Genomic DNA, 26,971 nt, shown 5'->3' on the forward strand with positions numbered 1-26,971 from the left:
TATGCAAAATATTTTCACAACCCCCCACCCCCTCCCGTTGTGGCTTCTCAAAAACCGCCACTGTAGGGTCTGTTCGTTCTCGGCGTCACAAATACGCACTCTCTCAGTCCGTCTCTCACCAGCCCGAATAAGTGTAACAAATGTCAATAACATGTACTGTGTAAACAAACGATTACAAAAGTAGTTACAAAATCATGTAATATAAATTTAAAGATCTGAGTCAAACTTTTTATTCGTTTTCGGTATTTCTAACAACGAGGCTCTGTGTTCGCGGTTGTACGCCTACGATACTGACGTCCAACATTAAATATTACTATGCAGATGAACGTGGCTAACAATAATTGTCATTGATTCATCATGTTTCTTATCGTAATGTTTGAGTATTTATTTGCGCTCTTAGCACAAGGCTGCCAGGTTTCATATATTTTGTTTATTACTCACGAGAACTAGCTTTATAGTTTAAACCTTCGTGGTTTAATATTAATGTTAATTTTTTTTTTTGTTTTATTATTATTTTTTTTTATTTTATTCTTTACGTAAATATCACAAACTAAATGAAAATTTAAGTTCAAAGATGTATCAAAAATATTTATTATTTAAAGAAATTTTCCTTGGATGTCGTTTACATTTTTTATAACTGATCCAATTAATTATTCAATGAAAATATTTTTTTAAATTATTTATTTGTTTTTTTTTTCATGTTTTCATGACAGATTATAAAACTCATTTTAAGATTTTTTCGATCATTAAATACCGCATAATTCAATACTTTAAACGGTATAATATCTGAAACCTAGAGAGTATTAAGTAATATAATATTTTTAGTATTAATTATTGGTACAAGTTCAAATCGGTGACTGTGCTTTAAAATACAGCAAGCCACCATATCCTATTCGGTCATAATTTTTAGGTCATCAGTGAAAAGAAAAAAATGATAACTAAGAATTAGAGTATTTAAATAATTAATGAACGATAAATATTGCAAAGGTAATCTCTTAAGACACTGAATAAAAACGATACGTGGTATAAAATTTGGACTTGCTAAGTGCTATGTTCGTCGGATGAAAATTATGATCGACCAAATTCAATTTTAAGATTATTGTCTACTTGTTTCCTTTTTCCACAATATATAATATTTATTAATATTAAATTTATAATTATTAATTTGTAATCTATATAATTACTATATTGATAAATTAAAAAGTAATTATTATTTGCTGTTCTGTATTATAACCCATAAAAAAATAACAAATGATAAATAAATTATATATTATATGGTAAGTATATACTCGTATAATGTTTGGTATGGTACTCCTTAACCTATTGGTAATGCAATTTAAATTAATTGGTCGCGTTAATGGAAAATTGTGTAAACAAAAAAATAAAATACTGACAAATGCGTTTAAAACGGAAATTAATTTTCTTAAAGGATTAGCGGTTTTTTAACAATTATTGTTCGTAAAATTTTTATTTCCGTGTTATTATTATTAACAAACGTATTTTTCAGAAATAAGGAATTATAAATTTAGAATAGAAATCGAGAAAATGAGTCGTGCATAGTATAGTTACTGAATTTATAGTGTTACGTAATAAAAGATTCAATTGAATTTCAGTTGTTGCTGTTGCAAGGAAATAAGGTAAGGTTAGAGTAAAGCATAACCGCTGCAATACGGAGGCAACAATGGATTGGTATAAAACTGTAATGGTTAGAAAAACTTTTTAATGAAAACACGACGAGTCACTAATGCTAGAGTGGTACATTATAGGGTAAAATATATTACACTAGAAGATTAAATGAATTTCTCTTCAACGACGAGAATTACAACTGCCACCCAATGGCGTCGAGCTGATGTTTCATCGTTAAAATAACAGTAAAAAAAAGCATAATACTCTATATTTTAGTGAATATAACAAGAAAAATCAAACATCGTCACGATATATCTAAAGAAATTATTACAATTATACACGAAAAATTATACATTTAAATTTGAGTATCGAGTTTGACATTTTAATGTGCATTCATACTTTATACACGTGATGCAGCCTATTTCTATTAAACATATACGTATACGGATCATATCGGGTGTGTGTATGTGGTGAGTGTGTTTTTGAAAAATCATTGACAACACTTCGCTTTGATACTTTTAGTGGTGCCCATACAGATTACCTGTACCTCTTGGTAAAAAAAAACTGCATATGCTCTCGTGGGAGTGTGTGCATGGGTGAGTTGGTGGGTATATAGTTGGATAACTTGGATTCCAAACATTATGGAGTATGGTAAGCAAAAATAACAAACATTATATCTATATGCAATTGAGTTTAGGTATCTTAATTATTATTTTAATTTTAAGAGTTAATTACAGTCATAGACAACAATATAAACGAACGATTTTTTTTTAAATAAAAAAAAAAAAAATGTGTGAGCGGGTGGTTAACTTTTGTTTGTTGTATGTGCTCTCATCAAACTACTTCTGTGCACCACTGGATACTTTCGTTTGGAAAAATAAAGTGTTTTTAACATTTGAGTCATCGTTTTTTAGCTGACATTACCGCGAGTTGGAGTTATTGATGTTGAATTGATTATTGAAAGCATCCGGTAATTAATCTACAAACTTGGAAAATATAATTTCACCGAATGTAACAGTGTACGATACACCATTCATTCGATCGTATGCTTGGTTCAATGTTATGATCGGCACAATGTTTCTTAACGGAAAAATACGTTATTTATAAACGTAAATAATGTTGTCATTGTGCGTGAATTTGTGTCAGCACTATCACTGTTGTCGAGTATATTATATTATGGAAGGTAGTTCGGATATCGCTAAAACGACAACCAAAGTCAAAAATATCAAAATCAAGAAGCATAAAAGTTCATAAATCCAAAACAAAAGTGCTTTCATTACCGTTGCGCGATCACTGACAATGCGATAAACGATAAAACTTAGAACGATTATTAGTCATCTCTCCGTGGGTATATATATAGTTTGTTGTTTTTGTCCATAACAGTCGTAACCATAAAAGTGTCAGAAATCTTGGTATTTTTATTCGACGCTTAGTCTTTGTTTGTCAACGTCACGTTAACTTTAAATTGTTGAACCCTCTTAACTTTAATCAATAAGATTAAAATGTCGGCTGATGATGCGATTAAGAATAAACCTCATCCAAAGTCTTCACATATAATTATTGTTCAGTGCGACAAATCATGAGTAAAGGTTTTTTGATTTAATGGAACTGAAAATCAATAATTTCCCTTTGAGGTTTAGTATTACCCAACAAAATACGAGCGAAGAAAAGGTAAACATTTAGAAAACATTTTATGATGATATTATTTTATGTAAATATAAACTAACGGTGGTTTTATTATTTAAAACAATTGACATTTACTTATTAATTCTATAAAATTAGTCTTAACTAATTGATATTCAGCTTCATAGTATATTTCTTATTGTACATTACGTATTTTTGATATAATTTACAGTTTAAAGTAGGGGTCTCCAACCTACAGTCCATCAAATTTTTTAATCAGGGCCGCCAAGTTTACTAGTATTATGTCAATATTATTCCAAATCTGAAAAAATGTGCTAGTGAAATGATTTCAATATTTAACTCCGCTTACTTATGTAAACAGACATTTTCAAAAATGAAATACGTCAAATCAAAGCAGAGAACTCACTTAAAGAACAAAGTATAATCAATTTTTAGATGACTAAAAATAAAATTCTAATTTATTTAAGAAGTAAAATGGTTGGCAATTTTTGATTATGAATTATGGTCCAGCTTGGAATATTTTGAAAACCAACTACACGTATGGTATTATGGATATCGTGTAATAATGATTACCGTAAAAATAATATATTTTTATAACCTATTAACGTGGTTTTTAATTTTTTTTATTAATTTTTTTTTTTTTTTTTTTTTTTTAATTAAACTTCTCTTTTAGAAATATGTTTTAAGCATGTTGAGCTATTACTGTTTTCGTATTAAAAATATTAATAATACAGCTTTGTGCATTGCACTAACAATTCAACTTTTTCCGGTTATGAGTTATATATGTTGCTTAAGAAAATCACAAATAATTATTTAAGTATAGAATTTTAAAATCGACTGAATTAAACAACTGCTATACTTATCTATATATACATTTGCTAACTATGAATCCGTATTTGTATAATTATAAACGCGTAAACGCTTAAGAGTAAATTGTAAATTAAGCAGTAGCCTGTGCGTCGCATATAATATAAATTATACTATATAAACAACCATTAACTAGATATTTGAATTGTATAAGTTCATCGATAAATATTAAAAACTTAAGCAGTTTATAATAACTTTTTCTTACCTTCAGAATTTAAACTACAAACGGTAGATATAACTTAGTAAGTTTATGCAAACATATTATAAAATGTCATGAATTTATTATGTTGCTAAAGTTTTCACAAATAAGCATATACGAGAACAATATTATAAATATATGACACAAAACAATATCACCACATTTAAAGAAACATTGAATATGATTTAAATTCGAGATAAAACCGAATTCTATTATATAACAATATTATTGTATCAAAAAAAGAATTCAGATGTGTTTCATTAGTACTTACGATTGTTTTTATTATTATAATTTATATAAATATTTCTATAAATATTAAAATACCTATCAATAAAAAGTAACGATAAAAATAATGTAGAACATCATTAGTATGATATTATTTTAATTGATAAATCGTAAGATTTCTGTAAATTTTCTTAAGATTTTATTGTGTCAACAAATAATAATCAAAATATTTAATATTCGTAAATTACAGAGTTCAAATTTCAAATTGACTAATTCTTTTATACATAGTCAAATATAGAATAAACTTAAGATTTATAATGATGTATTTGCATATCAAATTGATGTAATGTTAGCATAATGTGATTGTTAACCACAGATTCAGCTCTTACAAAGTTAATTTTATTTAATATTATAAAAAATATAAAACAAAACTTACCAACAACGAACATGATTAAAGGCACCACTGTTAGAATGGACAAAATTACTGTCACTATCACTGAAATCATATAAAAATACAAATCTATAACTATAAATGATTAATTAATAAGATATAAAAAATGTTAACAATAAATATTTAAAATATACATTTCAAAATTAAAATATTATCCGGTTATAATGTACTTAATGTAATCTACCACTTTCATATTAACTAAGATTTTTTTTTCCGTATACTTAACTTTTTTTTATTAAAAGTTAAAGAAATAATTATATTCATCATTATTAGTATTTTATTTTTATTTCTTTATTTTTTTATTTTTATATAATAAATAGGTATATTCTATAGTTCTGTTTTATTTATTTTTAAAAATCTTAAACAAAATTATATTACATTTCAATAAATCATATCTTTGAATATTTACAAGGAATTTATATTCAATTTTTGGCTTCATTTTTAGTTTTTCTCGAGTTTGAGTTTTAATTTTACGACTTACTTCTAACATAAATTTTATTTCGTTTAACATTGAAACACATTTTAAAATAACTACGTTTAAGTCGTTTAATTTGTAGTCAATTGAAATACTTTAAATTCGCTATGTTTATTTTATGGTCAATTGCAACTGGAATAAATCTAAAAGTTCGATAACAATTTAAAAATCATAATAGTACGATCATGTATTAAAAATACTGAGCGAAGAAATTACTTTTACAGTGACAAATTTGTTTCAACTCAGCTAACATTGATTAGAAGCAGTACTATAGACTTTTATAGACCAATGTGTTTCGACTGAACCATATCAACTGGACAGGTAGGTATATAGGAAGCGAAGGAGAATGTTAATACAGAAACTTATTAGTGGAACGTTGAATTAAGTACAGTAAATTTAATATTACAATGATTTGTTTATTTGCCATGATATATTACTAAGTAGTCATTTATAAGTTGTTAGCAAATTTTTGGACTATTTACAATCGACCATTGAAAATTTGATTCAAAAAAAAAAAAGTTACAAACCAAATCAAATCGACTACAATTAGCAACGAATAATAATACACAGAAAATGTACATTACAAATTCTGCTTACGAAACAGTAACCGATTCTGGTATAATATTGAAAGTCACTAGTGAAAGATCAAACGATCAATGGATTTGTCGCAAAGATAATTTTTAAATCACATAAAAGTGTTTAACATGCAGTCAGTTCGCGATCTATTAGAAAATCACAACAATTTTGACTTGAACTGCCAAGGAATGACTGATTTGAATCTGGCCATGGAAGCCAATTGCGAGAAAATGGTGGATCTATTGTTATACAGCCATGGGCTCGAAATTGGAGATTCTTTGATGCATGCTATTCGCGAAAACCAGTATTTTATTACTGTCAAACTTCTCGATATTCTACAATCGGAAAACCGGAAAAACGTCTAATTGGATACGAGTGTTCCACTGAATTCTCACAGCATCTCACGCCTCTTATGTTGGTGACTTAATGTAAACATGTGAAAATTATGAGACTGTTGCTGAAATATAGTCATACAAAATCATTACCTCATAAACCACAGTATTTATCCAAAGAGGTCAGTTCGGTTAACTATATTCATTAATAATTTTATTGTATTTATTTTACGTGTGTAGATCTGCAAGTCGTTGGTTCAACTCGATTACGGTCTTGGGGCAATTGAGTTTAAACTATCCGTGTTCCTAACACTCACCAATCCGTCACAAAAACCAATTTTCACAGCATTCCAGTTTAGCAAGATACTGCAAAATCACGGAAACGTGGACCGAATATTTAAATCCGACGATGAACAGCTGAATTATAGACCCGAACGTTTGCTGTCCAATTGATTGGTTTGTTTCGGTCTTCTAATGAAGTGGAACAAATACTCACCAGGCAAGAGGATATATTATTTTTAGCACTTTTTCATCCCACCGACTAGTAATAGCAATGGACATAAAGAAAAAAAAATATTTTGTGGCTCACGCTTACGTACAAAAAACACTGAAGACATCATGGTCTGATAATTGGTTCGAATGGAGACGATACCAGTGCAGTGCACAAGATTTTTTCATTATACTCCTACGGATGATTTTACTACCGATGATATATTTCATATGCTTGATATCACCGTTATCAAAGAAAGATCGTCACTACATACTACCTGTGAACCGAATGATTAACTATTTATAATCGTATACCTTTTTGCTGATAATTCTAACACATGAAAATAATCTGGACAAGGCAGGATCTATGAAAGATTCATTGGACTTAATTTTAAAAATGCAATCGTTATTAACGTATTTTCGTTTATAGTTCACGCAGTAAAACTGGTAATAGTTCAGGAATCCAAAAGGTATTTCACCTTGTTGTGGAATATTTATGATTGCCTGCAACTATATTGTTCACGACGTTTGTCTGTTGATGGACAATCAATTTAAATTTGCGAGCCGAAGACAATGATCTATATGAAACATTAGAATGCAAATACTGGCAGCCCTTGGATACGAGACTGGTCGCCAAAAGGTTGCTTGTTGTGGCCACTGTCATGTCATACTTACGATTGTTATTCTTGTGCCAGCTTAGTTATGCTCTGGGTCCTATGCAAGTGTCACTAAGAAAAATGACGACTGACTTTGCTCGTTTCACAATACTATTTGGCATCATCGTTTTGGCTTTCACTGCCAAGTTGTTTAGATTTTACGCGTACAACAACGGCATGACGAAAATCAATCCGGTCACCAACTCTAAAATCACGCAAGAAGACTCGTTCATTCACATTTTTTCCTCCTCGAAAACCCTGTTCTAGGACATATTTTGCATGACGTCATTCACCGCCCGATCGGTGGTAATCGAGACAACAATAAACGATGACAACAATGAAGAAATTGTGGCTAATAATTATTATTTCAGCCATTGGAACATTTTTATTTTCGTTGTTTGAAACTATTTCTATCATTTTATGTTGAATATGCTAATAGCTACAATTACCAACACTTTTCATAGGGTAACCGAAAACTCATATATAGAATGGGTGTTCGATAGAACACAAGTATTTTTGTCATTTTCTATGCACACTGAACTATCGCTACCCCTGAATTTTATACCTACCCTTGACTATAGTATAGACGTGTTCAATGTATGCAAAATTGTTGTAAGGCCAATGCAACTGGTATTGTCAATTTAATATTATCAAAAAGATATCACACGAAATCAAATTCTGAAGAATATTGTTATGGAATATTAATGACTAAACTCATCAAAAAATATTTTCGGGATAAACTGACCAGTGATTATGTTAGAAAATACAACCTTATTTTAATTAATACTTTTATATTTTTTTCCTGAATTTATTTTGTTACTAAAATATATATCATATATATTTCATAAATATAATGTGTTGATATATCTTGTTCCGTTTATTATGTTATAATCATATTCATATATTATATTCGCATTTATTACAAATCTGTAAACGTAATATGTAAATCATTCGAGTTTATTTTATTGATTTTTACTGATCAGATTTTGCAATATCTTTCGTACGTATTATTATGATGATTCAACACATTTTATAAGAAATACGAATATAGACAAGCAATATTGTATACTTTGCCGATAGCTTTGAATGAATTACAAATGCTAATTGTATAGTCCTCCGAGAGCGATTTGAATTGTCCTCTAGACAGGTGTGTTTACGGTTTGGTAGTTGAAATCCTTCTTAGGTTAATTTATCGGAGAAACTAATAAAATATGTTCCACAACATCTAATCGTGAGAACAATGTCGTGAAATCACGTGGGATTTCATACTATATTTGTTAGTAGCAATTAATCTCTAGCGCGTAGAAGATTTACGAAAGATGTTGAAATAGTTATTCTGATTACTGTGCGCAGTATATGCGTATTAATAATAATATAGTATTTTAAAGATGCGCCTCTAAATATGACACATGTGTTACAGTGTGTCAATTAAAATAACGCTTACCATCATGGGATTCATATTTTGATTTTTTTAATTATAATAGTTCAATCAGAAAATAATATATACTCGTGTGTATAGATATCTTGTGTTCGAGTATTTTATTTTTAACTACCTACTTAAATTATATTATTATTAAAAAACAAAATTTAAGTAAATAATTCTGTATTAAATTTAATTGCAGCTACAAGTATCATCATAAATATTGAAATTCCATTAGTATGTTTTATTTTCAGAAGTATTAAATCTATTTTTCAACAGTTAATAATAAAAGTATATACTATTATTTAGATTCATGACTGAAGATGATTATATTTTTACTGAATAATTTCAGTATTCCTTAACTACTTTTCCAGTAATTCCTTTTTCCTTATATGTAAAAGTAATGTTTAAATTAAACCATTAAACATAAACGTCAACATTTTTTAATAAGTATTTTGATCCATGATATTTATTAAAATACAAATTATAAATTTGACATTATAATATAAACATATTTTCTGATCATTAAACATGTTTGTTCTCTTGTATACTGATTTTTCAGTGCATTAAATATGTTTATTTCCGTATTATTAAAACTGTTTTTCTTTTCTTGGAATTTGTATTCATCCTGAACGTATACTAGTTAAAAATCTTATTTTTATTTCATATTAAAACCATTTTAGATTCTGATTAAAACGAGTGATGTATTGGCTGTACAATAATGTTTTTGTTTTCCTGTGATTAAACTTTTTGATAGTAAAACTCCTTTTAAAGTTTCGTGCAGTATCTTCTTAGACTGGAAATCGTACAGGAAAAGTTCTTTAAAGAGGACTTTTCGACTTTGTAAGTAGATGGTTTTTTCAAAGCTATGGGAAATTGAATATAAACTTATAAAAACTCATTCGTATACGATTTTTAAAAAAAAAGTAAGAATCTTAAATTTATATTGCTTCAAGTATTTTTGATAAAATAGGTAACTTGTGTTGAATTGTTATACTTATTATACTTTCTTTTATTCAGACATGCTTATTTCACTAACTTTTCCATCGATACCGAATATAATCACGCTACGTAGTAACATTTACTTAGTTAAAATAAAATAGTAAAAGTAACTTATGGTAAAATTGTTTTAATATTTTAAAAGCCTTGAGTTTTTATTTAAATTCTCAACAATATTATATATTTGAATATTAATAAATTATAAAAATAAATAACAATATTTATCTTACAATGAGCCGATTCTACCACTAATAAATAAAGTATTATAACTATTATATTAGTATTAGATATCTATTGGATAAAGTTATCAATGACATTTATCTTATTGATAAATAATATGATTTACAACTTATACTTAGGCAGTGAATTAATTATTGCCCACTGGATAAGTACATTTTATTTGGTCTTTTCATGATATTGTTGTATTATCAATAACTAATATTATTATTTATCGATAACAATCGAAATGTTTTGCACTATCGTCCATTGGTATAATTGTTAACTTCATTTCAGAAAATTATTTTTAAATTATACATTTGAAATACTAATTAATACTAGTTTATAATTTAATTTATTTTATATAGAATTAGATAGTATAATAAAATGTCTAAAATTAAATACTAAGATAAATGGTGTTTAAAAAATTTTGCTAGTCATGGAGTAAATAAATTGATAAGTTTGATTGAAAAGCACAAAAATGTTCTGGAATTATAATACTATAATACAGAGCGGTCTTCGAGCTTCAGTAACCGTTCGAATAATTTTATAATTTTACAAGCCGACGTTTTACTGGCACCTACAAAGTCTCCAGCTGCAAGTCAAATTGTCCTTAATGTATTGAACCGAAGTTTTAATAACAATTTCGTTCTAGGCATTATAACTAAGGTGACCATATGAGTACGTTCCGTTTTGAACGGGACCGTACCGTTTTCCCCTGAAAAACTTTCAGGATACTAAAATGTCCCGTTTTCAGAAAATCGTACAAAGTAACGATAATCGATTTTAATTTGTCGATGAATTATTATTTCTATCATATTTAACTAGGATGTGTGCATAAAAGAGTAATGTGTATATACAGTATTACTGACTGAACGGCCACGGGGTTGTGTGATATATGTTGGAATATAAATACATTTATAAAATATAAAAATACCTATTGCAGTGAATGATGTATCAATATATAGGTTATCAATATCAGGTACGAACCTGATGTGTCTTAATACCACCATACCAGCGATAACAAAAAAAATATTTTTCATAGTTCATAATATCAGTATTACAGTAATCGTCGACCGTTTTCTTTACTTCGACGCTTTTTTCCATAAAAAAAAAATATTGTTTTAATAAAATTTAATTTTTTTGTCCCTTAAAACTATAAGAGTACGTAATTCTGTTAATAATTATTAAATAAAAAATGTATATACAATCAAAATGTATTTATTCTTTTTGTCCTGTTTGGACTAGAAAAATATACAGTCACCTTAGTTATGATACGGCTTCTGAAAAAAAAGAGAAATATTATAGTTGTATAGTTTAGAACATCATAGCCTATAGGCTACAATTACCTGTTCGTTTTTTACTTCAAATTCAATTCTAAATAAAAGTTCTAAAATTATATTTATTTTTAATATAAATCTTATAAAAATTCGTCATCAACCCACATTTCTAAATCCTCCATTCGATTTCAAAATACACGTTATTTTCGTATTTTCGGTACACCGTCAATATTAAATTCATATTCATTCAATATATAAAGACAAAATAACAAAACAATTTTTATTTTGAATTTAAAATAGATTGGTAGGAAAACAACAAAATTCGTAAAATAACTTAATATCTGATAATAATACATTCAGTAGTAAAACACTTTACAAGTTACCAATAACTTTACCAATATCATTAAGGATCAGGCGCGTATCCAAAATTTTATTTCGGTAGGGGCTGATCAAAATTTATAAACATAGTTATATTATATGACTCATATAGTAAAACAAAAAAATAAAATTTTATGATTTAAATGTACTACAATCTATACAATGTATTTAGCTAGTAAGTACTAAATAATAAGTTTTAAACGTTTGGCTCGTCCACTATTAGCAAATTTGTCAAAAACTATAACATCAATTATAAAAATATTTCTATGAATATTTAATAATTCAAAACAACGTGACGATTCTCTGAAGTCAAGTTTCTCAAATATGTTTTTAACCTTCGCAGCGTTGAAAAACTGCGTTCAGCAGATGCAGTTAACACAGCAAGTATGGCAAGTATTTTCAGCGCTTGGTAGAGATAAGGGTAAAATGTTTTATCACAGGAAATTAAAGCGTCTATGGAGGTAGAAGGTCTTGATGATCCATAAATCATGCCATATTATGCATTGAGCTCCAGCCCTTTACTGATCATCGATTGTTATCGACAGGTTTATAAATAGTTTCTATGATTCTCAGTATTACTTCCTGTGGTAAATTTTATCTATGAGCTGTAAGCTTAACAGAATAAAAATACGAATTTAAAATCAATAAAATGAAATCTAAGACTTTTGCAGCGGGTTTCATTGACAATGAAAATAGTTTTTAGATTTTCTTATAATTTCGGGGGGGGGGGGGCTACAGCCCACTAAGCCCCCCCATATATACACCTCTGTTAGAGATATATAGACATTGTAGAATAGTATTAACTTAGATGTCCTACGGATAACTTTAACTATGACTTATTCATAGATGTGTAGAACCAACCTAAAATAGAATCTATCATGTATTCAAAATAATCACATCTACCCTTATGCCAAGAAAGTGTATCTATTTCATCTGCAAATATTTAATTATTATATACCAAATACTTTACTGTACATTACTTCTAAATGTTGTGTAATTATAACAGATATTGTGCAAATAAAAACTATAAGTTTCAATGAGTTTGTTTATTTAAAGTATTATTATTAAGAGTATTATTTAAAACCGATTACAATATATTTTAATTTAACTAGGTCATAGACTATTATATAAGTAGGTACTCTTAAAACTATTTCAATACCGAACTATATAAAATTAATCGTGATTTATTAAAACAAATAATAATATAATTTAATATAATACAAATCTTAATATATTTTTGTACATTATATATTTTTTTAAATTATTTAAAATTCTACATATGGTTTATCTACATGTAAAATCAAACTTTTATTAGAAAATGCTACTTACGGGTGTTTGTTAATATTATACTAGGAATATCAAATATTATATAATTATAACCAAGGCTCATAAGTTTATGCATTTGCATATCAATCTTGCAAAGTTATATTTAATGCTAGATGAGATAGAAATCCATTCCAAGTTACCACGGTTAAATATGTGAAATCTTATTTTGCATGTTTTTGCATATTTGGCATGTTTTTGTATATTTAGCATATTTATGCATATTTCTATTTTATCGGGCATATTATACAACATTCTATTAGAATCTATCAAAAATCTAAATAGAAAATATATATATAATTAAAAATAGAAATTGTATTATTTTTCCTTATCTTATCTTCTTGATACTTATACATTTAATTAATAATGAATAAATTTGTTTCAAATGTTTCAGATTTAAAATTAATTACTGACAAAGACGTACATTATACGCAGTTCATTAAGGCTCATGAATAGTATTAAATAGTATTTAAAATCTATTTTTTAAAATTGTAACTTATAGCTATAAAAAAAATGAATGGATAATTCATATTATTTAAAAAATTATTTAAGATTTTTTTAAGTAAGCATTTTTTTAGGGTATGAACTTACGAACCCTGATTATAATTGTTTTATATTAACTATAAATGATGTGCATGTTATGCCCTAGATATATAAACCATAATGTAATATATTATTATTAAAACCAAATATTTGGGTATTTAGTCATTATACGATTTATACAGAAGCAATTGTAATCAATAATAATTATTGTTTTCAAAAATATATTTTCTTGTGCATAATTTAAAATAAATTAGGATTTAATCATAAACTTAAGTATTTTATATAAAAATGTTAAATCAACTGTATTATTTTTAAAAGTAAGTAGCAAATCCCTAATATATTTTTATAAAAATAATAATAAAATATGTTTCTGAACCCATATTTTACAACTTGGCTTGATTAAATACGTTTTATAAGAAATTAGTTAAATTTATTTGTATATTAATTTTCAGCTAAATCAACATATAAAACTTACAATTGATATCGTGATTTGTTTTTAAAAATATTATTTATATAATTGAGATCATAAAACAAACATATTTCTGTTCTTTGTTAAAGTACTATTTTTACACCACAATACTGAATCATATTTTTGTTATTATTGATATTGTTCCCTTTTTAAACATATTTATCCCTTTAATGTTTATATTCATACAAATTTAAATATCTACGAACGTTGATTTGCATTTCCAGTATTTTTTAATTTTCAATTATTTACCTTCGATGTCAAACGACATATAAAATGTTTGACAGTTAAATGAAATTATTAAAAAAAAAAAATTTAAAATAGATACTATGAAAATTATTAAATGCAATATTTCATCCACCTGTGAATACTTGATGTATGTGTTAAATGGCTTAATTCGTCGATAATTCGTCGACTATTATCTTTTATCAGTCCAAGTGCAATTCGACCATTTATTTATAGGTAATGAGTGCAATTCGACTATCCTGATCAAAACAATCAGTTTTTTTTCACTAGTAATATTAACAATATCAAACCGTTTAAATTGCCGATAGTGAACTGTTTTTTTTTTCACATTAACAGATTTAGCTACTTTAACTTCTCTTAAAAATATATTATATTTTTCCTCAGTTAAATAAAAATTATTTCTGACATATTTTAACTCCACAACACCATTTAAAATTTCATAAAATCGTATTGTAAGTGACATATTGAATACTGTGTATACTCTTAATACTAACCGTGACAATTGTAAAACGAATACTGCTCGTAAAATTACTTCCTGCAATTGGCCTCGTTATCAATTTGTTAAATTAATTTTCTATTAAATCTGTTCCAAATCTTAATAATTGAAGACACAATGATTAAAACTGTTATTATAATTCGTATCACAGTCAAAAATTAAATTAAAACTATTGATATCAACACAAATGCACAAGAATAAATACAAGTAAAAATTATCACAGAATTAGAAAAAATATATAATTTCGGACTTTTATAATCATTGATTGTTAATCCTAAGATTTACCAAAACTCATTGGTAAAAGTCCGAACTGCTAAAATCATTCGGGGTTTGATCATGCAATAATGTATATCCTAGGTTTTACCAATTGTTCGAATTTCGGACATTTACCGATCACAGTAGGTAAAACCTAAAATTTACAGGTAAATCCTAGGTTTCACCAGTATTCGTACTATTACCGTAACATATATATAAAATTTTACTGCACTCGTAAATTATCGTGAAAATCGTAAACAATTTAAATATTCTTTTTTTTTTGGTTTACAAATAATCGTTGTATTATATTTAAGTTGTTCGCATTAATTTAATTAAGTTTTTGGCAGTTTGACAGATTCTTAACTCAAAAATTAAAGTAAATTTTGTAAATTGTAATAATTAAATTTAAACTGATCCAAATCGATATTTTACTTCGTCTTAACTTAAGACTTGACAAGTTAAATGTTATTTTTGTTCAAGATAAACTTTTTAAATTGACGACTTAAATAACTTAGTTAATTTTTTTCCTAAACTCATCCTATTTTGATCAAATATACGACCAATCTAATTTATTTAATTTATAATTTATAATAAAATCAATAAAAAACAAATCACTAACTAAACGAACGCGGTAAATTGTTTATATAAAGTCATATTTTAACAAGTACTTTTTGTACATACAATTCTGCAACATAAATATTTTTATAAATAACTTATTCATAATTAACGATATTATATTTATTACAAAAATTGGTTATTATTGATTTCAGAAAAATAATACTGAAAAAAAACTACATTATGCAAAATTTCAGACCGTATAATATTGAAGACATGGTTTCAAGGTTGAAGCATTTCGCAAATTAAAATTGTAATAATATAAATTTCGAATCGAATTTAGGAAAAATTAATTATTTTAAAAATCCATTGAAACATACAATATATGTTACAAACAACTTTTGTTGGCAACTTTTGAAGAATGGCTGAATTTTGATAAATTTGGTGATGGAAAAATTAATTAATTTTTTTTCCAGGTAAATCAGATTACAAATCCAAATCTGAATCATTTCTATTTTATAATAATTATTTAAATGAAAGGTTTTCTAATGAATGTCAATTTCATAACTACGTTTTAAGTGTTTATTAATTCCACATATATTATTAAAGGAAAATTATACAAGTGATATATTTCCTTTCAAAGACATAATTTCAAGAATATTTTTTTTGCTTTCCAGCTTCAAATTGTTCTGCTAAAAGTTATTTCTCAGTATTAAAATGTATTAAAAATTACTTACGACCTCAATTAACAGAGGATTGTTTAAACAGTTTTTTATTGTAAACATTGAAAATTAATTTACGAAAAAATTGAATATGCAGATATAATTAATGAATTTGCATGTATAAAATCCTGTCCTTTTTTTTTTTTTTTAAGTTTATATTTGATTTTATTGTTCGATTTTTGTAAATTTTAATTTTTCCATGACCAAAGTTATAAATCATAAATATTTGGGATATTTTTATTATAAGTTTTATTATTTTTTTCTCTAATAATGGATATTGTTCATGTCTTATGTTAATTGTGTTTTTTCATAAATTAAGTATCTAAATTTTAACAATAAATGGTACAGAATAAAATTTTAGGGATGAGTGTGGCAAAAAATATTAACCCTGAGCCATAAATATTTGAAATACATTCCTGGGTATAAGGGTACGGTGTTCGCATCGTTATACTAACCAATATTTGATGTTTTGCAGAGTTAGAATTATTTTCTCGAACAGTTCAAGAAAAAATGCAACCTATGAACTTCTATTAGTTCTATTGCTAATGCACGGTATACACAAATCAATAATTTAAGACGCCATGATTGACATATATGAACATTTACCAGACAACCTTTAATATTTTTAGAGGGAACGACGAACGTTAAATAGCGAAAACTTGAATGATTTCGAGTTCAAAACAATTCAACACGCGGTCTGCAAATATTCTAATTCGAACACGTATACGACTCGCGTAAATATTATAAAAATTTTCCCGCGTATAAATAGAAAATAAAATACGGTGAAATACTTTGTTTTGTTGAAAATCGATTGGTATAAACGCGCGGAATTATTATCGCGCCACCGTTTAACGATACTTGAAATGCTCTCACGGTTAACTGTATCAAAATTTACATATAAATCATACATTTTATCATATATACTTTGTGACAATATTGTATGGCTTAGCGAACAGCATATTGTACTTTACGTGCTATTCGATGAACAGTGGTGGTGGCGGCAACTGTATAGCTTAAACGATAATGCAGATAATTCGAGAGTTTCTGTTTGGTTGGTGAACGAATGGAGAGGAATGCATTGAGAACCTTTATTCACGGAAAACTATTGCATTATTATTATTGAATCGAACCGTTGGACGGTTTGCGAGTGTCGGCTCTTCGAAAACTGTATACGTGGTACACATAACACACGAGTATAATGTAAGTGTTACGTTGTACAGGCACTAAACAAGTTACTGTTTCCCCTCCTATTTTTCCAGAAATGTATAAGCACTGTTTGAAATATAATAGGGTATTAAACTTATTCTTTCTTGTATTCCAAAATAGATGGTAGCGATAGATATATTATCTTTTAAATTTAGTAATTATTTTCAATAGTTGATTTTTATCGGTAAAATTTAATTGAATCCTACAATACTTTTGGGTTGTCAGAGTTGAGTCCAACCAATATTTAATATAAATTTTTAGTTCACATCCTAAATAGTTGCTGATAAAAATTTAAATGTTACTAATTTTGAAGATTCAAATCTGCAAATTAGTTTATTTGAATATTTGTTTATGTTTCTATAAAAATTGTTTTTATTCCAATTTTATTTTACATGGTTTTGTTGATTTACTTTGCAATGTATGTACTTTTAGCTGTATTCTTATAAAAGTGTCAATAAGAATAAAAATATTTGGATATCATGACTGAAAATATAAATTTTATTTTGCATGAAAACTTTCGCAACTGTTAGTTAGACCGATTTGTGAAAATTACTTCAAATTTTGGGGAGGAAACTGTGCATCACCATCGTCAACGTAATTATTTAAAATATAAACTTTTAATTTGTTCGTCATCACGTAGTTTTATTGTCATCAAATCTTCTGTGAAGCATTAAACTATGTCATTTTTGTTTAAGATTGGTAATCCAAAATAATACTTGAGATATATAGTTTTCTTAGAATTACTATATACTTGTATTCCTTAGATAGACTCAACTTGTGAATTGTTCGGCACCAACCTTGCTTCAAATTAAATCGATAACATTCTAACGTCGGTTAAAATTTGTTTAATTGCACTGTAAGTTCTAATTTCAAAATGTACGTACTCTTTTAAAGAGAGAAATGTCAAACTTGGCGATGTAAAATAATTAATAATATATTGAAAAGCATTAACACATAACTATTGATCCCTTGACGAATATTATCTTATTAATGAATAACCGATATAAAATGATGTGCGAGGTTTAATATCGTTACTGACTTACGTTATCTTATCCAAACGGACTCAATTCGAAGACATTAAGATAATAAAAATGACTTAATTCAAACATATAAAAGAAATTCAATTCAATGCTATCCGTATTTATTTAGTATGCAGTATAAATACGTTGGCAAGGAATTGTGTGGCAAAACCTTGGCAAGACTTTTATAGAAAATATTTAGTTATATAAACTTTTTTTTATTCAATCGATTAAAATAATAGAGGTTAAACTAGAAACACATGTTCTATTTATTAAACAAAAAAGCATACACTTTTGACCTCCTACCCTTAAAATTAAGTATGCAGTATGTAGATTAAAATGTAGGATTTATAGCTGGAGCTCAAGACATGCGGCAAATACATCAAAATAAGATTATCCAGTTCAACATCAGAAGCATATTCATCTATTGTACTCTGTTGAATTTTATCGTCAAGACGTTAGTCCGAAAAAACTGTGAATTAAAAGCTTTTATAGTTGAAAGCCATTTTTATTCATTATAAACTTTAAAACCGAGGTTAATTTTTAAGTAAAACGGTAAACTCAGTTGTTATTACCGCGGAATACATGCAATAATTTCATGTTAAATTCTAAACTATATTAAGCGTAAAGCATTGGTTATTCATGTAGGAACTACGTTTATATCAACATAACAATAACAACAGCGTAATAACTTGGTCCGTTATTTTAGGGCCCTGTTCCGGAGCCTACGACCAGATTTTTCTAGATTTTTCGGTTGTTTTCGTGAATTATTCGCTGTGGACAAGATTGTCCGCGTGGTCCAACAAGCCGCAAATCAAACGCCTAGTCGGATGTGTATAGGGCGATAGGAGGAAGAGGGTGGATAAAATAAGCGTATTTCAACCCATATAATAATGCGTATAACCACCGATCAAAACCGTACGACGTGCCGCGGGCAAACAGCACATTTCGCCGTGTAGCAATTTTATAGGATTTCGTTCGGACGAGTCTGTGGCGTGAAAACGTTCGCAAGTTCAGGTGTACGTGTCGCAGTGAACGGTACGGTGGGGGACCATCAGTAGTCGCGGTACACAAACGTGACAGGAATGCTGCGCGACGACGCAATCGAAATTATTAATGTCGACATGAACAAACAAATAAACGCGGGAGGCTGGACGTAATGACCGAATTTTTCGTTTGAAAATCTCGCGTTCGCATTTTTCCCGAGAACTCGGCCATTCGGGTCTGACTACCACCGACGGTGACAATGGTAATAATACGCAGTGCATAGCACGACCCTTACGACACGCCGTTCCGTCGGCAGGACCTGCACGCAGGGCCATGGAGAGAGAAATCCGGGCCCAGGGGTAAATTTTTAGGTATATCTTAATTTTTTCTGCAGTGTTCGTTAAATTTTGATCATTAATTGTGTTCAATTTTTGATCATTTGTAGTCCCTAATTTTCGGACCCTCTCAAAAATTCTGGACCGGAGGAAACCATCCCTTTTCCCCTTCTTCTCGTCAGGCCTGCCTGCACGACGGGATCGAATCGTTACGAGAGTGCTTACGGATTTCTCCGGTCGTCGGTTGACGGTTTTTGAACGCCGAGGAACAAAGAAGACGTTCAATAGTTGTTCGAGTGTGAGACGGTACGCGTTTTCCGGGTACATCACGCTGGCAACATCACGCTAACGGGAGTGTCGGACTTCCGAATAATGCTACTCTTCTGTTCGTGTTCCGAATACGCGTTTGAAACGCTTTTCTTACGCTGGATACGCGTTCGAATAAATATAGGACTCGAAATAGAATTCGAATTACTTTTATCCCCGAGCGCACTGTTTTTTTTCGGACGCACTTTACAAATCTACCGGATGACAAGTACCTAATGTTGTTTTTATGAAATCAGTGGATATAAAGTTCTTTCGTTGGTGTTAAATTTAATAATGATAACGACTTTTTTTTAACATTTTTTTTTTTTTTTTGCGAATTTCGGCAACCACTAAATCTGATTTATTAAAACAATCTGACAAATGATTATTATTATTATAGGTACCTGCCATACACTTGATAGAACATCAGTCCTAATTTTTTTTTTATTTTCAAATAAATATTTATAATAAACTTGGTAATGAAGGTAATGAATTTAAAACCAAATTAAAGCAATACAAAATAAACGCTCGCCATTTTTTTTTATTTTTTTTACCACGTTAACCATAAATCTAGCTCAGTACGTAAAATTAAAGGGAATTGTAGATGTGAAAATACGAACACAAAAGTTCATTCTCAATTTAATGTGAAATAGAAAATATTTCGCGGGTAAAAATCCATAAAAGTAAATTTTTCTCGAATAACTTTATACTTGTAAATGGATCCAAGACTCGCGTTTGGTTGCGGGGTAAATATATCAAAGACCGATCGTACGATTCGACGTTAATGATTGAAAAACAACAACAAGGCATAAAATGGATGATTGTTATTAATCATAATAACAACAGTAATAATATGCAAACATTGAATTTACAAGGCGCCTCAGAATAATAATAAATTAACCAGTGTTTATAACATAAATCACCACCAGAAGCTGATCATGGACTTTTTACAATAATAACAATAATAATCTGTCAGTCAATTGTATACAGTACACAGAAATATAGTTTAAGGAGAGCGTGTTATTCTTGTAAAGGTGGGTGCGAGGTCTTATACAATTGTGCCAGGGTCTGAGATTTTGTCACCACGCCACTGACTATATTCCATCTTAAATTAATCTCTTTTGTTTATATTTAATTTCTGAAAATATACAATCAAGGTTCAATGAAGCAAAACAAAATTACATGGATAATTGTTTTATATAAAAATTAAACTTAATGTCTTACTTAATGTAAACTTAATAAATTTCTGTATAAAATTAACTTAAATTAAAACGTTATTACATTAAAAAAATAACTTATTAAATTAAAAGTTAATTCCAAAATAAAGTAACGAATAATAAACTCAGTTTATATTAACTTAACATAATAATTTAATTTTGAATTTAAATTTTTAACTCGTTATTGCTCAACCTTGGTAACTACATAACAAATAAAAAAAAAATGTCGACTTTTTGGGTTTTTAAAGTGGAACATTCAATAACCAGAAAACTTGTGGGAATGGTGCATTATTATTCTAATTCTATTCAAATCCAGATCATGGATATTATCACGTCTGTTACTCGGGTGCGACATTATGATGCATTGAACACTATATCGTTTTAATATATTTTAATATTGATTAAGTCCGACAGTCATTACCAATTGATCTATGAGTGTTTTAATCTTTGCCGAAGCTACTGGACTCTCACCATAATTGTAATTTTTTCCAGACAGTAAATGTCTTATTACCATTACAAACATTTCACATATTCGTTGTGATAATATATACGTTTAAATATTATTCAAAGTCTAGACTCTAAACTATAAACAACGTCGTAATATTATATGACGTGGTGGCTGTAAAATTGTAATACACGAAAACACTTTCGGAATATTGTGTAACTATTCTATACGAATAAAATATAATTTTGAAATGTCAAACACTGTATGTACGGAGTATAGAAAGTAGTAGAATATTTTAAAAATAAAAACTAAATAAAAAAACTTTCCAGGCGTACATTAGGTACATATTGCACAGTACACCCGTAAGAGTAGTAACTTTTTTTCCATATTATTTCAGTACAAACTTATTGTAAACATATTATTTGTATACAAACATATACACGAGATTATTAATTATTTTTGTTCGCTCGTGTGTACGCGCCTTTTAGACGTTGGGCTCGATCGCTTGATGATTCAATATTTTATTATGATTTTTATTTTCGTATTTATAAACGCACGATGGGCATAAATTAAATTTAAAGTTGTTTCAATTTACATCATAACAAAAATCGGTTTTAAGAAGCTACAAAAAAATGAATGACAACATTTAGAATTAAATACTGTTATAAGTCTATATGATACAATTGTTTTTCATACAAAACTTCGAGAGGAAACTAAAAAAAAATCATAAACATTAAATTTATTATCAAGAGTCAATATTCGGTTTAATATCAGTATCGGTTTTAAGATCCCTAAAGGATGGTTCATTTATCGATATAAAAATATTTTCTGTAAATATATTGGTGGTTTGTGTGGGCACATTAAAATTCACTCACCCGTTCTGTGTATGATGCTCAGCGCTTTAATAATAAAATCGAATATGCCTGTCGATTCCATGTTGGCGTGGTTCAATTGATATGTCAACGAACCATAGACGGTTAGGCCACTGTCGCAAGGCTTCACATGCTCGCACAGACGTTTCCTCTCGTCACCGGAAACCTGCGGAAACATGAACTTAAGAATGTATAAACCAATAGAACACATCATTGTCAAATTCCATTTATCATAGAAATATATTATAAAGCGATAAAAGTAAATATTATATTACAATAACGGAGAAAAGTAGGGCATTACATTTATAATATTTCAAGTTCCACACTAGCCACTCCACAATCCAACAAGTTCATACGTTAATTGACAAAATCGCTTCCTCATTCGAAAAGAAAAAATATTGTTCAGGAGTTTTCCTGGATATAGCGCGAGCCCTTTAATACAATTTGGTACAACCACCTGCTATTCAAACTAAATTTTTTTCTCCCTGATATTCTCTACCTAATAATTCGCTCATATCTAGAAAATCGTTCCTTTTCTGTGTGTCAAGGAAATCATTAATTTTCCTTTTTTCATATCCAAACAGAAATACTTCAATGTAGTAATTTACATTAAAAATATGGCTAAATTATCTATATTCTGATATTAGTTTTCAAATGCAAAAATGAAAATTTAACACTAAACTTATCATTATTTTTTTTTATTATTAGTTGTAATGTGTTCCTTAATTTAAATAAATCCATTATTTCTCTTCTTATCGTGTAACATTTGTTTTTAGGATCTTTTTATAATATTAAATATAATTATTAATTTTTATAAATTTAATAATATATAATAAAAATATTTCTTTGTGTTCGTATAAAATTCTATAAAGCTGTCTTAAATTTATAACAAAATAAAAGTAAATATCGTTTAATTTATTCAGACGAAATAATTAAGCATGATTGTTGTACATAAAATCTCAATATTTTTGTACTTATTAAAGTCATAGTTATCAAAACATCAATTTCACGTAGATCTATTCAAATACAAATATTTGGTGTCTTCAAAACGTATGTTCTTTTAATAATTGAAAATTTAAGTTATTCTGATTCAATATGATTATAATTATAAGAATAATACCAAAATAATCACTTATCGGGTACATAAAAATTGTATTAAATTACCAAACTCACCAAGAAAAATTTTAAATTATAATATTTTCATTTTTTTTTTTTTTTTTTTTTTTAATGTAATCATGTAATGATAATGATTACCAATAATTTATCAATAAATATCATTAAAATTATGTTATAAATGAGCGATAACATCGATGACTGGCTAAAGTGAGGGTCACACATTGTTTACAAAGAATAATATTTCACCACCCAACAAGCAAAAAATAAATTGCAAAATACATTTAAGGTTAATGGCATTTTACGGTGACATTAAATAATAATTAAAAAAAAAAAAAAACTGTATTTCTTTGTTAAAAATAAACCTTTATCCATGAGAATTGGATGAATTAATTTTTTGAAGATAATTTTTCTTTGGCGTATAATAATAACATATTTGTAATGAAAATAATGTTAAACTGATATATTTTAACACTCGTTAAATAAATTAAAATAGGAAACAAAAATTTAAATAATTAACCTTATTGATGTTTGAATGAAAACATATTAAAAAATATAATAGTCGTCAACCATAAACCAATTTCTCAACAGCTTCTTCTGAATCATATGATAGATAAAAACTATTACTATTTTTTAAAAGCCATTGATTTACCTCTTAATTCAAGATATTTCCGTCGGTTTCTAACGAAAATGATTTCCATAATTAATAAATAGAATAACTTTTGTTAAATATTTTGTTAATATTCAATTAATTCGTTGTGGTGTTTACACGATTTCTCAATCAGTGCAGTATTCAGGGATAATGGTTTCATACAATTTCAATTCTATTGGTTGTCATTGTGATAGAATATATGTATTATGCCAAAATTAAATCTAAATCGTTTTTCTAAAGATATGATCAAAGGATTTTTCTTGAAAAATGACAGTAAACGGAACGTAGTATAGCCCGTCAAACCTTCCGACAGATCAATTGTTATGCTGTCCAGGAGCAATTGAGCTGAAACCGAAAGAAAATAACTTCTATAAATAATTACAACTGAATATTGGAATGACAAGGTGATTTTATTCTAAATGTTGTTTTATGTGAATGTTTCTCGGAATTAAAATTAACGAAAGTTAAAAGATTATATTATTAAGAAGTAAATTATGAAGTTTCTACTTTGCTTAATATTAATACCCGTAATACTATTCCTACAAAATGTTCTCAATAAATTAAACATAAATATACCATTACATAATAAAATAAAATGATTATTAAAGAACTTAAAATTCAAAAAACCAACCGATATTCTTACTTGGCTCACACTACTGCTAGCTCTCCTTGAATCATCGGGAAACCCCTGTTTTTGTGAATACTGTGCGTTCTTATGTGGTGATGAACTTCTTTGAGTATCTTTCAGAGTGCCTTTTGGAGATCCACTTCCTAAAAAAAATTAGATCAATTATATTAACTTTATTAATGTCTTGAGCTATATTAATATCTAAAATGTATAGAACATAATATTATTTTCTTATATATCTTACAATGTACAATGCAAGTTTAAAAATATAAAATTTATTATATTGTATTCATTTATTTATATTTTTATATTTTTATATTTTTATTTTCTATATGAGTATTAATCTTATAAAAGCAAATAGTATTGTAAAATTAATTTATCTTGATCGATTTGCATTTCAGGTAAAATTTAGTAATCATGAAAACAATTTTTAAATAACTTAATATTTGTTGCTCTAAATCAAAAATTATTATTAGAGTTTGGGAATTTCAATTCTCTTATATAATAATATAGTGAATATGCGTTTTTTTTCATGATTCAAACTGATCATAAAAACTTTTAGATTATTACATAACTAATAACAGCATAAACACTGTAGTAAATATATTTCATAAAAATTTAAATTGAAAATCTATATTAATACTACTACTGTTTATACTGCTACTAATATAATTTAATAAAACAATTATTTTTTGATTGCATTGTCATGTAATTATTAAACATTTGTACTTAGTGCAATACAAGTTATTATTTTGTGTAACTATCATTGATAATAGAACTCAATATGTACCTATCTCTATGAGTCATGTACTCATAAATGATATATTATGTTGATAAAATTAGAATAAAAATCGTTATAATGTATCTACGTGTATACAACGAAACAAAACGCTCAAAATAAGCAAAATAACTCATTTTGCTCGAACTCTTCGTTTTACGGAACGTTTTTATACTAAATCCTATTTCAATGCTTAATGTTATTATAAGTTCGAAATCATTGTTTATGACAGTATAATTATAATATCCTGATAACATTAGATATTATGGATGTAAAATATTTCATGTATAAAAAACACACATAACCATGAAGTTTCCAACAAAAACAGGTAAAAGAGGCCATAATGTTTCATTTATATATAAGTAAATATTCGATTTTAAATTCATAGAATATTTTTGAATTATTATTGTATACTTATGCAGTTTATTATTGTAAATATTTTCGTAAACATTTTATATTTCACATAATTATTACCCGAAAACGTATATAAATCGTAGTATCCATAATTATGCATTATTTATTCCTTCGAATACAACTAAGATGCTGTATTTTTCTTGAAGAATAATTGTCAACATAAAAATATGAAAAATTACGTTTAAACATATCGTATGTAAGGTACACATGGGTACATTTTAGTTTTGATTGATAGGAGGTAAAATATAAATGATACGAGAAAAAACACGTAAATTATGTTCTAGGCGATTTAACAGTTAAAAATGTTGATAATAAATTCAAAGTACATTTTTTAAGACAATAAAAAATATTAAAAAAAAAACTTAAAAAATTATTTCCCTCAGTAAAGGTAATGTTTGTTCAATACTTATCTCAATACCAAATTTTCAGTTTTCTTTGATATTTGACATATTATGATTGATATAAAAAAAAAATAAAAAAAAATAAAAAAAACATAAAAATATTTGAATAAATATTAAATTAATCTTCTATTTAAAAATGTATAAAAATACATAATTAAA

The 26,971-nt window shown here is 27.4% G+C and overlaps 1 protein-coding gene across 4 annotated transcripts in view; it reads right to left on the reverse strand.

Moving 5' to 3' along the window:
* LOC112679819 (peptidyl-prolyl cis-trans isomerase CYP95-like) overlaps window positions 1-26,971 on the reverse strand; it is a 111,336-nt gene that overhangs the window by 13,934 nt on the left and 70,431 nt on the right. For 3 of the 4 annotated variants that reach the window (XR_003148258.1, XM_025549739.1, XM_025549740.1), the window contains 3 exons: window positions 25,223-25,362; window positions 22,830-22,992; window positions 4,998-5,057 (listed from right to left, as the gene is read on the reverse strand). Coding sequence is in view for 3 of the 4 variants with exons in the window: in XM_025549739.1 (XP_025405524.1) it covers window positions 4,998-5,057; window positions 22,830-22,992; window positions 25,223-25,362 (363 nt within the window). In the remaining variant the exon portion in view is untranslated. The remainder of the gene's footprint in view (window positions 1-4,997; window positions 5,058-22,829; window positions 22,993-25,222; window positions 25,363-26,971) is intronic. The other variant, XM_025549741.1, reaches the window with a different exon arrangement.

Source organism: Sipha flava, unplaced genomic scaffold (genome assembly GCF_003268045.1).
Source record: "Sipha flava isolate LNK unplaced genomic scaffold, YSA_version1 168_pilon_pilon, whole genome shotgun sequence".
NCBI classification, from domain to species: Eukaryota; Metazoa; Arthropoda; class Insecta; order Hemiptera; family Aphididae; genus Sipha; species Sipha flava.